This window comes from Hippoglossus stenolepis, chromosome 24 (assembly GCF_022539355.2).
Source record: "Hippoglossus stenolepis isolate QCI-W04-F060 chromosome 24, HSTE1.2, whole genome shotgun sequence".
NCBI lineage: Eukaryota > Metazoa > Chordata > Actinopteri > Pleuronectiformes > Pleuronectidae > Hippoglossus > Hippoglossus stenolepis.
In genome coordinates, this window is record NC_061506.1 from 7,330,268 (window position 1) to 7,345,713 (window position 15,446).

A 15,446-nucleotide genomic window follows, 5' to 3' on the forward strand; every position below is an offset into this window, starting at 1 on the left:
CCAAAGTCTTGCCTCGTTTCCACGAAACCCGACTGTCGGAGCTGTCCGCACTAATTTAAGGAATCATTTCCACCCCCCCTATCCTGCAGGTCAAGCTGCAGTTGCTGGGTACTTTCTAATTTGCCGCCCACATTAAATGCTTTGAACTGTGAAGAGCACCGGACCGCAGGTATTCTGGCTGCATGTTGTGAAATAGTTTAGAGTTTTCAGGTACATTTGCCCGGTGACATTGAACAGAAATATTTTTGTGTGCATGTGATGGAGGCAAAAAATTCCTTCCCGCTTGTGTGTTAGACGAAACCACAAAGCCCTGTTTTATTTCTGCACTTGGCAAAATATTTGCACTAATACCTTCAAAATCAACCTCACTTTTACAACTCGCCAACCAGACCAGGACGCTGCGCTCGCCAGGAACTAAATGTTGATCCCAGACTCTGTCTTTAACAGGATTTACACACAGACGTTCACACACACACACACACACACACACACACACACACACACACACACACACACACACACACACACACACACACACACACACACACACACACACACACACACACACACACACACACACACACACACACACACACACACACACGTCGACCTCTATCCAAAATTTCTCAGACACCATTAAGACAAGCAGGCCATGAAACTAGGGGCACTCTGAGTTGAGTGTGTCTTTGTTTGAGTGAGTGTAAGAGTGAGAGAGTTAGAGGGAGTGAGAGAGGGCGAGTGTGTAAGAATGAGTGAGAGAGTGTGAGTGAGAGTGTGTGACAGTGAGTGAGTGAGTCAGAATGAGAGTGTGTGAGTGAGAGTGTGTGAGAATGACTGAGTGACAGTGGGTGAGTGAGTGAGAGTAAGTCAGTGAGTGAGAGAGAGATAAAGTGAGAGTGTGTGAATGTCAGAGAGTGGGTGAGTGAGTGTCTGTGTATGTACATGCATGGATCTTTGTGTGTGTCTCTCTGTGTGCGCATCCAGAAACAGCAAAACTGAGCCAGGCTGGAAAACAGCAGAAGCTGCAGCAGACAGCGCAAACAATTCCCAGCATTCCTCTGGAGGAGCAGAGTAAACTGACCCAAGCCCTGTTCTGCCACACAGGCCTGGGTGAGGCTGCTCGCTGGTGGGAGCTCCTCCAAGTGAGAAGCACGGAGATGTTTCTAGATTAGTTACAGTTACTGTAAAAATGTTTTAATTTTACAACCTTAAAATTGGATAATTTAACCCCAGACCGTACGTTATTACAACTGACTCAGGATCCACAGCAATTTGTGGCTCTTTTGAATTTTTGTAAAAACCCATATATTGCTTGTATTTCTACTTAAACATTTAATTTAGCACATCTGGAGGCACTGGAGACCTAATTTCAAATTAAAAAAAGTCATGTTGAAATGTCTGTGCTGCAAAAACACACTTACACAACAGAATTACCATTAAAACACTTCTTGATTTCTCAAGTTATGCTAGGTATGTTTACACAGCCTACAGCTTCACAGTCAGAGAGAATGAATCAAAATGTCTCACTTCCATATCATGTTAGTGAGGCCTGTGATTTCTTGAGAAAAGTAAGCAACACTCAAAATACCCTGTACATTTACAAGTCTGCACCCAGTATAGTGAGAGAAAAATACTCAACTCCAGCACTGGCACGAGTAACTCAAGCAGGATGTAAGTAAATGGAGCCGGGTATGAAATGAGCACTCTCCTCTCCAAGCAAATACTTTCCACAGGTATTTTATGCAAGTTTGATTCAAAGAGAGTTTACACTGGTATTTACTGCCTCCAGGAAATAACCACATGCCCGAGTACTACATGTAATGGTTCTCACTTTCTACTCTGCTGTAATACACGGCCACAACATAAAAATCATTATGCACAGCCACTGCATTAAAACCAATACACTGGTTCCAAACACAGCCAGAGACAAACCATCCAGGTTTCAACATGTTTAATTGACTTAAAATCAATCAGCTAACAACAATTTTTTGTTTTAAATCCCATCCGATGAAACTTCACAACAAGCCACAGACATGCACAACGCGTTCTCGTATTGTCTCAGCTCTGTGCATGATTGTTGTACATCACCCGCCAGCCATATAAATAGACTCCGCTGCTGCACTGCCCTCAACACTTACCTGCATAAGTTATGTGTTGATTCAAGGAGCAGGTATAGAGATGAGAATGGTGACAGAGTGTGAGAAAGACGGAGTCAGAACAGAGACGGGAACAATAACAACAGCGTAGCCAGACCCGAGAAGGGAAATGACAGGCGGGAGGCCACAGCTGGGCTCTGCAGTGGGTCTGTGCCTCCTCAGCAGCTCCTCTCTCCGGGCCCCGTTTGTCCAGCTTTGACGGCCTGAGCGCTCGCTCTCTTCATTTGCCAGGACGACAAGTTATTATTGGCCGAGGGAGGGAAGGCGCTCGCAGAGAGATTACACACAGGCCGTGTTGACGGAGAAAAAAAACGTCGCTGCTGAAGAATTCATGATGGATTTTATTGTGAGTGATAAATCTGAGAGGCTACAAGTTTCACTACCTGACTTTGGATTATAGACTTTATATGGGGCAACATTTTACCTTACGAGGCCTTAAAGTAAAGTCAGGGCCTGTCGCAACCTAGATCCACCTTTGTGCATCTTTTAAAGGCAGATGTGAAATTACTCAAATTTTCACAGGAGAATAAGTCAATTAAGAAAATGTTCAAACTCAAAATATGGAATTCCTCTTTAAACAGTCCATGACTAGAAAGCCAAATAGCTCCCTGAAGTAAAATCAAGCTGCACAAACTAATCGGCTCCAGTTCCCTTAATGTGCCTGATTTATTCATCAATATCCATGAACTCTTCTTGGATTTCTTCTGAGAAATCAAAGAAAATGTTGAAAGACTTCTTCCCTGACCCACACTGCGTCCTTCCACCAAGTTTTCCCAACAATCGCTTCTGTAGTTTGTGTAATCCATCTTAAAGACATGCAAACCACCAATCAATGGACAGGAATGAAAATACAGCCATGGAGCAAAAAGGTTTCCAAAACACAAAAACCATAAAAGACTAAATGTTATAAAGATGTGAACATACATATCAGCCTATAAATAAATATTAAAGCTTCATGAGTTTTTACTCTCTGCGCTCCTGCAAATAGGCCTCATGAAATCCATGCTGGCCTTCAGTTATAATCTTATAAATAAATCACAATCAGATACCAATTATTGAGCGTATAAATGAAATAAGGAGAGAAGACGTACAAGATCTTAAACACAAATGCAAAAACAGCTACATCTGACAAATAAAAACAACACTGTGGATTTGATGGTTTCGACAATGGATCACACATGTATCCCACCCTGTGCCAGACACGTTACACGTGTTTGTAACATGTCTGGCACACGTCGCCTTGTACTGTAGATTGAAGTAATCCTGCGTGTGAGAATTCACGCTCACTTTGATGGAAGCGAACTCGCGGCTGAGGCAGAGCGGGCCGACGGACTAATTGACTGCAGGTGCACGGCGAGGGCAGTTTGCCTCCTTTTTTGGGCTACTGGTATTTATAGCATTTTTCACATGAGCTGCTCGAAAAATATGCTGGACTGCGGTGGATGTCTGTCAGGGTGCAGCATGTGCAGCGTTCGGACCACCCAAACCAAAAATGCTGGCATTTCGGCGCCGAGGTGAGAGATCGGCGCCATCGCACACAACTCCCTCACCTGAATAATTCGACCAGATAAAGCTAGATGAGAAGAGTGACACTCATTTCTGTAGAGCACATATGAATCCCTCTGCAAAGGCGGGCCCACCACAGTCTGATCAGTCCTGGGAGAGAGTGTCCCTGACATCTTGGGGCATAGTTGAAGTTTTTAAAAGAATATTGGAGGGAAAAAAATGCCTCATAAATCTGTTGGTTTGGTAACGCCACTGCAGCAAAGAACAAGACTGAGAAAAGCTGTCCCAACAGCCAATAAACTGTTGGGATTTACATGACCAAATATGGACAAGAGCCGTCCTCTCACCTCCTCATTCAAACTGCTCCCATCTGGACCACATTATTGCCCCCCCCCCTCTATTTACAAAAATACAACAAATGTGTCCTGTATTCCACAAGTTGTTCGATCCATCTATGATAAATGTGGACATCTTGACGAAGCATGACTCCATCCACCAGCACCTCTAAAGAAAATGTATTAACATGTCCAGATACACAACACAATTTTACTTGCATAGAGATTAATAGTAGATATTGATCTTATGATTTAAATCTGCTTAAAAAAAAGAAGATTAACTGCATTTCCCGCAATGTCAGACATAAGATTCCTGAGCCTCCAAACACACTTACAGGAATAAGACGTCGAGTGAAACAGTGAGTGAAATTGAAAGTCGTCCAATTACTCTGCTGAGACCGGGCCCAAGTTTTTCCAAAAGTGATGACGTCATCTCCAATTATCTGCCTGACTGGGACGACACTGCGGTCACGCCTGCACACTCCACTCACTCCCGGCTCCGCTTCTTATTAAAAACCCTAAAAACTGATGGTGTAATAATGTAGCAGATGATTTTCTTAATGTGATAATGAGAAAATTTCACAGAGATCAGCAGAGATTCCCTGTGGGTGGAGGCTTGTTTAACAAAAAGGGATTTAGGGGCTAGAACAAAGCTTAAGATTGTTCACTATCCACAAATTCCCCCCGTGCACATGCAGGCATTGTCCGCATGTTTAGTCTAACCCATTTTATTTTTCAGTTTGGTTTCCGAAGACGTCCTTCCTCCCCGTCTTCTCCTTTCCTGGTAGATTCCAAAACAAAAGAATTCAGTGCCTTTCCCCTTTTACAAAACTTGCTTTTTGAATTAATCAGGAATTTAGATGGAAGTTAAAGCTTTCTACTCTCACTGCACTCCTATTATTTCACTTCAGCCCCTGATGAATCAAACCAGAGCTCTTTGGTGTCTGCGGTCACCTCACCCAACATTGAAGAGCCGCTTCCTCTCGTGAAGTGCTCTCTCGGTTTGGGATCCGAGTGCAGTTTGGCACGAGACCTGAGCGACGAGGATTCACACTCTGCCTCCGCACAGAGACGTGGACGCATTCCGTGTGGTTCTGCCTTTGCTGGACTTGGCACGGCGGCACAAACATGTGTCACAGGCCTCACCTTCGAAGGTCTCGGCCCTGGCTCGGACTTAAGGGCTTTTACAGGGTTTTCCTTGGCAAGGGAGCGGGGGACAGTCGTGTTTCGGGGTCCAAGCAAAACAGGGAAACGTTACAGGGGAGGACAGATGGTCCGCGACGGCATGCAACTAAATAACACCAAGGACAAGCTTCTGCTGTGCTCTTTAACCTTGACACTTGTTTTAACAGATGTTAGTCCTCTATTGCATGAATTATACACGTCTTCCCCAACTGGCTCTACTCCACACATTCATCTATGCTTTAAATGGCAGATATGGATCATTTACATCTCTATCACGGAGCAATTTCCCATGCAGGGCCTGAAGTCACATCCTCACCCCCCCCAACAACAGCTCAAATTTATGACAGATTGAAAATATCAAAATGTATTAAAACAAAAAGGTGTAATTTCTCACATTCAAAACTTCTATGATTAAATGTTTGTTGTTTTGCATGAAAATGTACTAAAGTGGCCAGTTTCATTTTCAGTGAATCTACTCATCACTTGAACAGTCGTTTTAACTAATCTTAAAGGGATAGTTCACAGAAAAATGAAGATTGTCACTTCTTCAAACATTAAAACAGAAAGAAAACATAACATGCCTCCATACTGCTGGTGTGGAGTCACCCAAGTGTCAGCAAGCCCGACAATCAAATTCGTTTTGAAACGGCATCATTTACACCATGATTGTAGTCTAAATGTCTGTTAGCGGGAGTAGCGACGCTAGCGGAAGAAGCAATTCGACCACGCCCTGCGAGCACCCTTGTGTGCAGTGTGTGAATGTGACCCCAGACGAGGAGAACAGCGGACATTCAGGCTAAAAACATGGTGTACATGACGCCATTCCAATTCAAATAGGAATGTCGGGACTTACGGACACTTTGGATGACAACACAGGAGCAATGGAGACATGTTATGTTTTCTTGGTTGTTTTAATGTTTGAAGAAGTGACACCAAGTTAATTCAATTGTATTGAATTTGGCTGCAACACTGTTCACCCCTGAAACTCCAAAAGTGTTTCGTGGACTCAAACACTTCACCCGCCCTGCCATCGGCACAGTGGTGAGTAGATAATGAGTGAATCTTCATTTTTCGTTGAACTATCCCTTTAAGGTCAAAAGAACTTCGTGTTTTGTGTGCAAATATTTTTAATTTGTAAAGTAATTACGGCTGTCATGTAAGTAGTTGAGTATAATGTGCAATATTTAAAGTAGCATGAAAAGAAAATAATGTAAATGTACCTCAAATTTCTACATAACAGTACATAAAATCTAACTTGACCCTAAGGTCTGAGCCCAACTCCACCCACTGCATGATTCTGAAAAATTGGGCAGGGGACTGAAGAGAAATTAGCCAAAATTGTTGAAATAGCTGGTTTCAACCTGTAGAGGGCAGTCTCTATGCACATATACCAAAAAAAAAAAGGTCTAAATCTAATATTTTAACCAAAATATGGACCTGAATCAAACTAAATAACTATAAATTAGTTTTCAGATGAAGAGAAGTTTAAGCAGCTAATATTCTTATACCTACTTTTACATTCTCTATATTTTGCCTTTAATATATGAAACTATACATTATGAGGTCACTGACAGAAAAGCTTCTATGCCTGTCTATTTCATAAATAGGAAAAATATTGAGGTCATTTCAGAAGTGCCCGAAAACAGAGGGAGGTTTATCCAGCCACAAGGCCAAAGACACGAGCAATTTGTACATAATCCATTACCCACAATTCCTTGGGCCAGGATCCCGGCTGTCTGCTTGGACCGGGTGCGTAAACAAGATCTGATTTCTAAAATTGACGTACTTGAGGTAACATTCCCATGCCTCGACTCTCGCAAGGCAGTTCAGGGCTCCAGGTTTGGCAAACACGAGCAGAGAAACTTGGAGCCACGAAGGAGAAAGAGAGAGAGGGGGAGAGAAAGTTTAAAAAGAAAAATCAAGTATATGGAGCCAAAACTGAACCATTTACAGAACAAACTCTTGCTCCAGATATGTTTTTTTGGAGGTAAAGCGACTTTATTGATATCAGACTATTAAACTTAATAGCAGGATGTGGAATGCAGGCTTCCTGCCCTGTGCTTGTATTACTCTGGTCTTGGCTGGGTCATCATACTTGACCATCAGATAAAATGTGTTCGCATAGTCGTTGTAAAAAGGGTAAAAAGGGGAAACCTCTCGTCAGGTTCGGGGGAGGGAAAATTCAAGGATCAAAACCTGAGGTGGAACAAATGTATAAAATATAACTTTTTGCAGGTAAAACAGATGTAACTCCAGCAAATCCTGGCAAACACGAGTCAATTCAAACTTCATTTGTAACCAAAGAAGGTGCCTCGAAACATTCCAGCTGTCGGCACTAGTCTTTCCCTCCAATTCAGACGCAGAGTCGTGATTTTCCCTCTTCGCCGCTCAGACCGATTTGATTGGGAGTTAATGCAAGATTGACAGCGTCACGCCCACGCTGCCGCTCGGCCGGCCAAGATATACTGGGGGGAAATTGCGGCGGTGCTCGTAACTCATTTCCGACTGCGACGGCGAAAGGAGGGAGAGAAGAGGTGTGGTAAAAAATAATGTCCGCTGGCCAAGAGAGAAATTAGAAACAGCTCATAAACTCACAATTAAAATGCTCTTTGCATTAGCACACAGACGCTGGTCTATGATTACAGTTGGATTTCTTATTTATAGAAAGAGAACAATCGGTTGTAACATGAGCTCAAGAGGTCGATCTGTAAAAATAGTACGGAGGATTTAAATTTAACGACCGATTAATCCAGTTTTCCACCGAGGGCCGTGTCGTCCTGTTGACCTTTGACCCCTCTTTACAGACTGCTTCAAATCTTTGATTTCCTCACGACTGCATTCATTTCACTCATAAAAAGATGCTTACCATTACTTTATTGTGCACAGTGAAAAAGCCAATAGGTTCCTAAAAAATACAAACAATTATTAGACTGAAGTCTACATTTAAGTAGAGTATTCTCTCATAAAGCAAAGTGCTGGATAAATTTAAAGTTAAACCGATGGTATACAAAATACTTAAATAAAGGATGAGTCACGGGATCATCGGAGTTGTGAAGAATTATCCACGAGCATTTGTGATATTTCACGACCTTCAGCTCCTGCTCGCTATCCTCTTCGATCTCCTCAGACCAGCGTTCTGTGCCTCCTCTCCAGCACCAGGAGGCGCCGCGGCAGCTTTCCTCCTGCTGCGTGACGGAGCGGCCGGCCGCGACGCGGACCGGGCCTCCACGGGTTTCACTTTACTTTGATTCTTCGGTGCTGGAGCCGCGGCCTGTGCGGCAGCAGGAGCTTTTCTCCTCCCTCGCACGGCTTGAACAGGCACTTCCTGCTCCTCGACTTTCTTCTGTGGACCTTTGGCGGCTTTGACAGACTTGTCTTCAGACTTCTGTTTTGTCTGCTTGGTTGCTGATGGAGTTTCATTTGTGCTCTTACTCGCACGATCCTCTTTCAAAGTGGCCTGATTTTCTGTACGTTTGCTCCTTGTTGATTTGCTTTGGTTTGTTGGGTCTTGCAACTTCTCCTTTTTTCTTTCCTGTCTGCGATTTCTCCCTCGAAGTTCCCCAGAGGTCGTTTCCGCTGCTTCTTCCTCTTTGATTTCTCTGTGGGTCTTGATCTGCATCTGAAGAACTTTGTAGGCCTCCTGTGAAGCCACATTTCCTCCTTACTGGATGCACAACCAACTTAAGTCATAGTTTTTATAAGTGTACACTTGTTTCTCCATTCTCACCTCTTCTTGTGCAAGTTCACGCGTCAGGTCAGATACCTGGCTCATCATTCCGTGAATCTTCAGCTAAAAGCAAGTTTTAAAAAGTCAAAAAATGATTTGACGAGAGTGAAATCTCAAGCAAAGTGTTTCTGCGCTCACCTGTTCGGATGCAATTCGTTTTTCAAGCTGTCCTCTGTCTTTAGCTTCTTCCTTTCTCCTACCACATGTTTGTTGTAGTTAGTATTAAAGCCTACGTTTTCCGTGGATATCGACAATGACGGGAACAATTTATCCAGTAGAAAATCGACAAGTAACCAGTGTTGTCAGAAGGAAAATGGGAAGTCTTGGCGGTGCTAAACATTTTTTTTAGAACAGCGGTGAAGTTTTGTCAGAGCACATGAAGGCACCAAAGCCAAAACACTGATTTGTCGAAGGTTGGTTGTACGTTTAGGCAACTTAAATATTTCCTTCAGAGGAGTTAAAAGAATATCTTGACAGCTCGTAAAAATTGATAGATGGAAGAATAAAATGGAGCTTATCTGTGCAAGCTGGTCATTACTTGTCCTCCACCATCTTCTCCAGACAAGCGAGTTCGACTCTCTTCTCGTCCGTGGCTTTCAGGACGTTTTTCTCCGTTACCAGGGCCAGGAGAGACTTGGCATCGAGGTCTGTCAGGTCGAGGGTTGGCGATGTCATTTGGAGGACCACCGTCACCCACTCAGCGAGCTCTTCACAGGACGGGAACTAGGAGGAAAGACAGACGGATAATTACAACTCTTCTTCATGTTCAAGGAGCCTGATGTGGGCTCTGGTTATACTGCAGGCTGGGGGCATTGGTGGATCCTTAACTGGATGAACAAAAATCAAACAGGCCGTAAATGCCAGTGGATCCATCTTTTTTCTTTTTAAAGATAATGATATTTTTGGTGGAATATAAACTGCTAGTAAAAACACCCGTCGCAGAATCATGGCTGAAGATTCAGATAAAGTTATGGTGGTGGTAAAAAGGTCAGATGTGTCATAGCATCAGCTACAGAACCATATTTTAGCCTTTTATTGCCAAACTTTGAAAAAAGACATTCTAGAGATAAAGTCTTAATACAAATGGTTTTGTCGTCTTCCTTGTTTATTGCACTTCAAAAAGAAACCCACCTTGTTGAGTTCAGCATGTGCTACGTCCCAGGTAGCACACGCCTGTTTCAGGGCCGCCATTTCCTTTTTCAATGCCCTCTGCACCTCTTCCAGGTCTCCCTGACGACAGAAAAGAAGAACTGCGATCAATAAGTGACCAGAGAACTTGATAGCGATCGAGCAGCAGTGAGAGATAAAGACATTTACCTGCAGTTTTCCAATAAGTTTCTCTTCTTTCATCTTTTTGAGGAACTCCAAGTCGCCCGGTAGCGGCTGATACCCCTTCATCCCTCTCAGCATGGAGTCAGGGTACAAGGGCTCTGGGGAGGTTTCTGGACAGACAAGAAAATTAAGAACAGGAGGAATCAATTAAAACGCAGCAAAAACAAGTCTGCAGTAACGACTGCAGCTTTACAAGCTCTTGCGTGAGACTTGCTGTCGTAAAATTAAATCAGTGGATGTCATTATCCTGCAGTGTAAAGCACATTAATTAAATTCAACTCATTATGATTATATTACACCCTAAGAGCTTGTTTTCCCAAGAAATACCTTATTTACCCATGTGATGTGCAAGGCAACTTTAAGAAGAGCAGACAATGCCTTCGTGTGGTGTTAAAATAATCAGACAATAATTAGTTCCGACTGGGAAAATTCACAAGAGCAGTTTGGAAAGAATCTGAGCTGGCATCATCACTTATAAAACAAACACAATTTTACAATCATTTGTGGGATTTAATTTGAACTCACTTTTAATCCAATATAGAAGTTTTTAATTATTTATATGGCCGTCAAATCTGCAATCCTTTTTATTTGCCATTTGTTATAATGCAAATGTTGGAAAGAGGTGTTTAAAACACTTTGAATGTATAAATATATGGACACACCAAAGAAGCAGCTTCACAACTTGGGAAATTGGATCCTCTGAGGAACACGTGGGTGCAGAAACCATTTCTGTACCTGTTCTTGTCTCAGGGCAGTTGAAAACAAACATCCCCTTCTCGTCAGGGTGACTTTGCTCTCTGCTCCCTGCCTGTGGAAAAGGAAGAGGACGACAGATTAAATCATGAGCAAGAGGATAAAAGTTCAAAACTAAAAGAGATCTCCACACGTACCTCCAGGTTCTGCTGTGGCTCCACCTGATCTTCATCGTCCTCAATACAGAAATTCAAGTGTCTTACTACGTCCACGTGAGGAGGGGGAGTCCTCTGGAGCTGTCGACCTGATTGGATGCGATTCCCTTTGTGGTCAAAATATCTCTCCGACATGTCTGAGGTTTGTCTTGACTTCAAAAACCAGAAATGAGCTTCAGGTTTATGGACACACTGCCTGTTGGCTCCTCCCTCCTCATCATCACTGCTTCATCATTTTCACCTGTGGCTGACGACTCCTTTTCTCCTCCCCACCAGTAGATGGAGACAGATTCATTTGAATTTAAACCTCACATTTTATATTGAGCCCTCAAGGGCAGTCAAATCATTCAAATGTTGCACTTTTTGAGTAATTTACAATTAAAATTAAATAATTGGAAGTTAATAATGAAAAATAGTTTGTTATTTCAAGTAATGGATAAGAAAAACGGCCAGAATCACATCAACACTGTCAGATACAGAGTCCACATTCATCAGTGACGTGATATCCAACAAGTGCCACTTTCTGCAATAACCAGTCCTGCGAGTCAGACAGGCAGGCAGATAGACAGGCAGGTGTCCAGACAGACACACGGGTCCTGACACAAAATAGCCAGATAGCCAACCAAAACCCTGTCTATTTTTAACCCGGCGGTGTCACACTGCCAGTGCAAAGCTCCAGGAACTCTAGAGGCGAGTGCTGAGTCGTAAATACCTCTGTTTTTAAACTGTCCGCTCCCATAATGCCCGAGGTGCACAGGAAGGAGGAAGAGGGTCAGGGAGTGTGGCAGATAAATTGGTTGCGTTGTGACGCTGTCTTTGGCCCGGCCGAGTGGAAAGCATTTGCATGGTTTTACATTGCGGCTGGTAAATCATACCTCAATAAAAAAATCTAATTCAAAATGACTTCTCTCGTCTCCCTCATGCCAGCAATTCCTCTCCGGTGTAAGGACCCCTGTCTGACGTGCGTCTGTTATGTCAGTGGGCGGAAATGTTCTGCACATGGTCCTCGGTTGCCTTGGAGAAAACTTTACAGGAATTTCCTCATAGAAGAAGAAATAAATGTGTTTTAAAGCGCTCTGAATGACCCTTAAAATCACACGGAACATTTAACATAGAGAAACCAATGTGGTGCATAAGTGTCAGTCTAAGAAAGAGAGACAGGATTGTGCACAGACAAAGAGACTTGACCAAACATCACATGCTCTTTCTGAAAGCCTGCACGGTGCACAGGCATCAGAGGAATCCTGGCTGACCACTGCGTCCTGTAAAAGCTCCCCTCTGCAGAGAGAAGTGTCCTAAAAGGCCATTTACAGCCGCTCCGACACGCAGCGTATTGAACAGGCCTCGCAGACGGGTGGTAAAGGGCCCGATGAAACAACTCCCCGGTGCCTGTGGATGTGGGAGAGAGAGAGAGAGTGAGGACCGGACAGGTGCTCTGACATCCTGACAGACTAATGGAAGACGGGTCAGAGGTTTTTACAGTTTTGTGTTTACCTTTTTACGCCCAGGGACATCAGCCACTCCAAGAAATACATGATACAGGATAGATATTTGTACTCTTCAACCAAACGTCTAAAATTAGTGTCACGCGGCCTCGTGAGGAGGTTTCAGCAGAGATGGTTGGGGGTCCCCTCTCAACTTGGGGCCCCCATATGCCCACTTTTCCCACCCTGCTAGAAAGACTGAATAGATTACATCCCTCCCAGATTAATGATTAACTCCTCTGATCCATTCAGTAGCTGTGTGGAGCTTTTGAATACGTCACAGATCTTCCTCAACCAAAGGAAGACAACTGGGATATACATGCATATAGGTCCGGGGGAATGTAGTTATATTTATACATGATCTGATGCTACAATCACCTTTTTATAAATAAAAGTAAACGTTGTAGACAGCGGAATATGGAGGTGGAGATATAGAATGACTGATAGTATTCTCACATGGGCAGGAACATGTGCAATATACATGTCCAAATCATGAACACACACACACACAGACACTCACACACAGACACACAACCACGTGTGAGTGATGAGAGGCTTGTTGGAGACGTCCAGGTCGGCACTTTCTGTCGTGCTGCCCTCGGAGCTGTCAGTGAGGTTAATTTTGTGATGTTTTAGATTAGTGACCAGTGTGAAGTTACCGCAGGCCTCAGACCAGCGTGGGCTTTACACTTTAAAATCTCTGGACTTGACAATAAGGTACGTTTAGTGCTCAGATTTCCAGTAACCTGGCCTCAGTCGTTTGTCAAATCTCAGGTCTTAGTCTTGTTGAGTCAATGTATTTTTGACTCCATTACATATAACTTGTCACCACATGCGCATGTAGTTTCATTACATACACACTAACAGCTGCCACATTATATTTATTCATATTTCAGCATGACATGGGCGTAAACCTTCTCCATCAGTGGACAGTACTGCAGCCAAATATGTGCAGAGAATCCAAACACTGTCACATGCACTTATTTACACAACAAATACAGACATTCACACTCTCTTGGGCTTAATTTACACATGTTATCACGAAATTACATAGTGGGGTCATAAATAATCATCCATTCACAATATAATCTTCAACAAATCCTTGTTATTAGGGACATTGCACTGTAAAGGGCTCAGAGCTGTCAGTGGCTGTTAGACTAGATATATGTAGCAGCAGCAGTATGGACTATAATCCATGCAGAATGACAACATGTATACCAGAGATTTACAACAATGTGTCACTGAGGGCCAAGAATAAAGATGTCGGAATGAAACCTTGCACGCTCTTTGTCCTGCGTGCAATATGTGTATCTATTGTTAGTGCAGTTTAACGCACAGACACACACGACACATGCTGCAGTTTTGCTGACCGCGCAGATTTTGGAGGGGAGGGGCCCTGCACCGAAACAAACCGCGTGCACGCTGAAGTTTGAGTGGAAACCATCACCATTCCGGCCACATCACACATGCACACATTTAGACGTTCCAGTCTTCAACGTCTAAAAAGGGTTTGGTGCATGGGGCCATGTTAGGGGGGGTGTCTGATCCAAAATTGTCGCTGCTGTAGAATAAATGTACTCAGATTTTCTTGGGGGGCCACAATTGCCTGCTTTGCGGTTGCACTGACCCTGCATATACCTTTTACTCCTGTTTTTTAACATACTTTAATTTGCTGAATTGCAATGCATTCCATCTACTTGAGCTCCTGTCAATCATTCCTCAGTGAGGGTAGATTTTTGTGTAGACGTGTGCGCCCCGTTTTGAAAAGCTGCAGCCAGAACAGCTGAGTCACTTCCCATATTCCACTGGCTTGAAACCCAACTTATTTTTTATTTTTTTACAGAAGTATCTCACCTCATTGCCCTCCAGTCTTCTGCTTGGAAACATTTCACGTACAAGCCCAACTCTTGGAATTGCAAATAAAATCTCTGACAACCGCAAACAATAGTCAGTCCCTAAATAATGTAATCATCAGCTATGTTTTAATAACTTTTTAAGGTTCTTAGATATGAGATTCTACATTCTACATGGAGGCATTTTGCAGGATCTTTGGTCTAAAGGGAAATAAACCGGCGCTGTTGACGTGAAAGTTCATCTTAGTGGCCCTGCACACACCTCGGTAAATAAAGGGGAAAGAAAAGGCAGTTGGCCGGGAGATTTATGGCAGCGTGTCAAGGAGAGGAACCGCTGACAGCTGGAGTCTTGATGCAATTCAGGTCACGCACACACACACACATAAAAAAAAACACATTCACACAAATCAACAGGTTCCCATGTTTACCTTGCTGGGATATTCATCTCGTCCTAAAGCCACTTTGAATAAAAGCAGTTTATTTTCGCCCCCTGAATGTCTTCTCAAGCCGAACAATGCCCATAACTGCTCTGACGTCTGCTGAGGGGCTGCTGTGACTAAAAGGTCTGTGACCCCCCCACCCTGCTGCATCAGAAAGTAACCCAGTTAGAGTCAGGTACCTATTTCTGGTGTAACCTCAGCCCACTCCAAGGTGAAAAAGAATAAATCACCTGAGGAACACCACTGATTTTAAACGTCGCCGTCTGTTTACAGGTCCTGGGGGAGTGGAAAGCCAAATGTGAGGCGTTCTCTTGCAACATCAAAACGACAAAGAACACTGTGGGATGCGTCGTGTAGGCACTTGTACGCATGAGGCAGTGTTTTGTGACACATTGGTGGCAAATGCCAACAACGGACTGCAGGATGAAGATTTAAAAAAGCATAACAAAGTAGTATATGTTCGATCTTCTTTGATTTTCTTACCAGCAACTAATATAATGTCCAAATTCCTCTCTCGATA

At 43.4% G+C, this 15,446-nt stretch overlaps 1 protein-coding gene across 1 annotated transcript; it reads right to left on the reverse strand.

Annotated features, from left to right (window-relative positions):
• Positions 1 to 8,039: 8,039 nt before the first annotated feature.
• On the reverse strand, positions 8,040 to 12,452 carry si:dkeyp-34c12.1 (uncharacterized protein LOC570187 homolog). The gene is made up of 8 exons (XM_035150220.2): positions 11,132 to 12,452; positions 10,977 to 11,049; positions 10,227 to 10,351; positions 10,041 to 10,139; positions 9,448 to 9,632; positions 9,048 to 9,105; positions 8,910 to 8,972; positions 8,040 to 8,822 (listed from the first exon to the last, which is right to left on the reverse strand). Exons 1-8 carry the CDS (start codon positions 11,282 to 11,284, stop codon positions 8,274 to 8,276), a joined length of 1,305 nt encoding a protein of 434 aa, XP_035006111.2. The 5' UTR covers positions 11,285 to 12,452; the 3' UTR covers positions 8,040 to 8,273.
• Between the last annotated feature and the right edge of the window lie 2,994 nt (positions 12,453 to 15,446).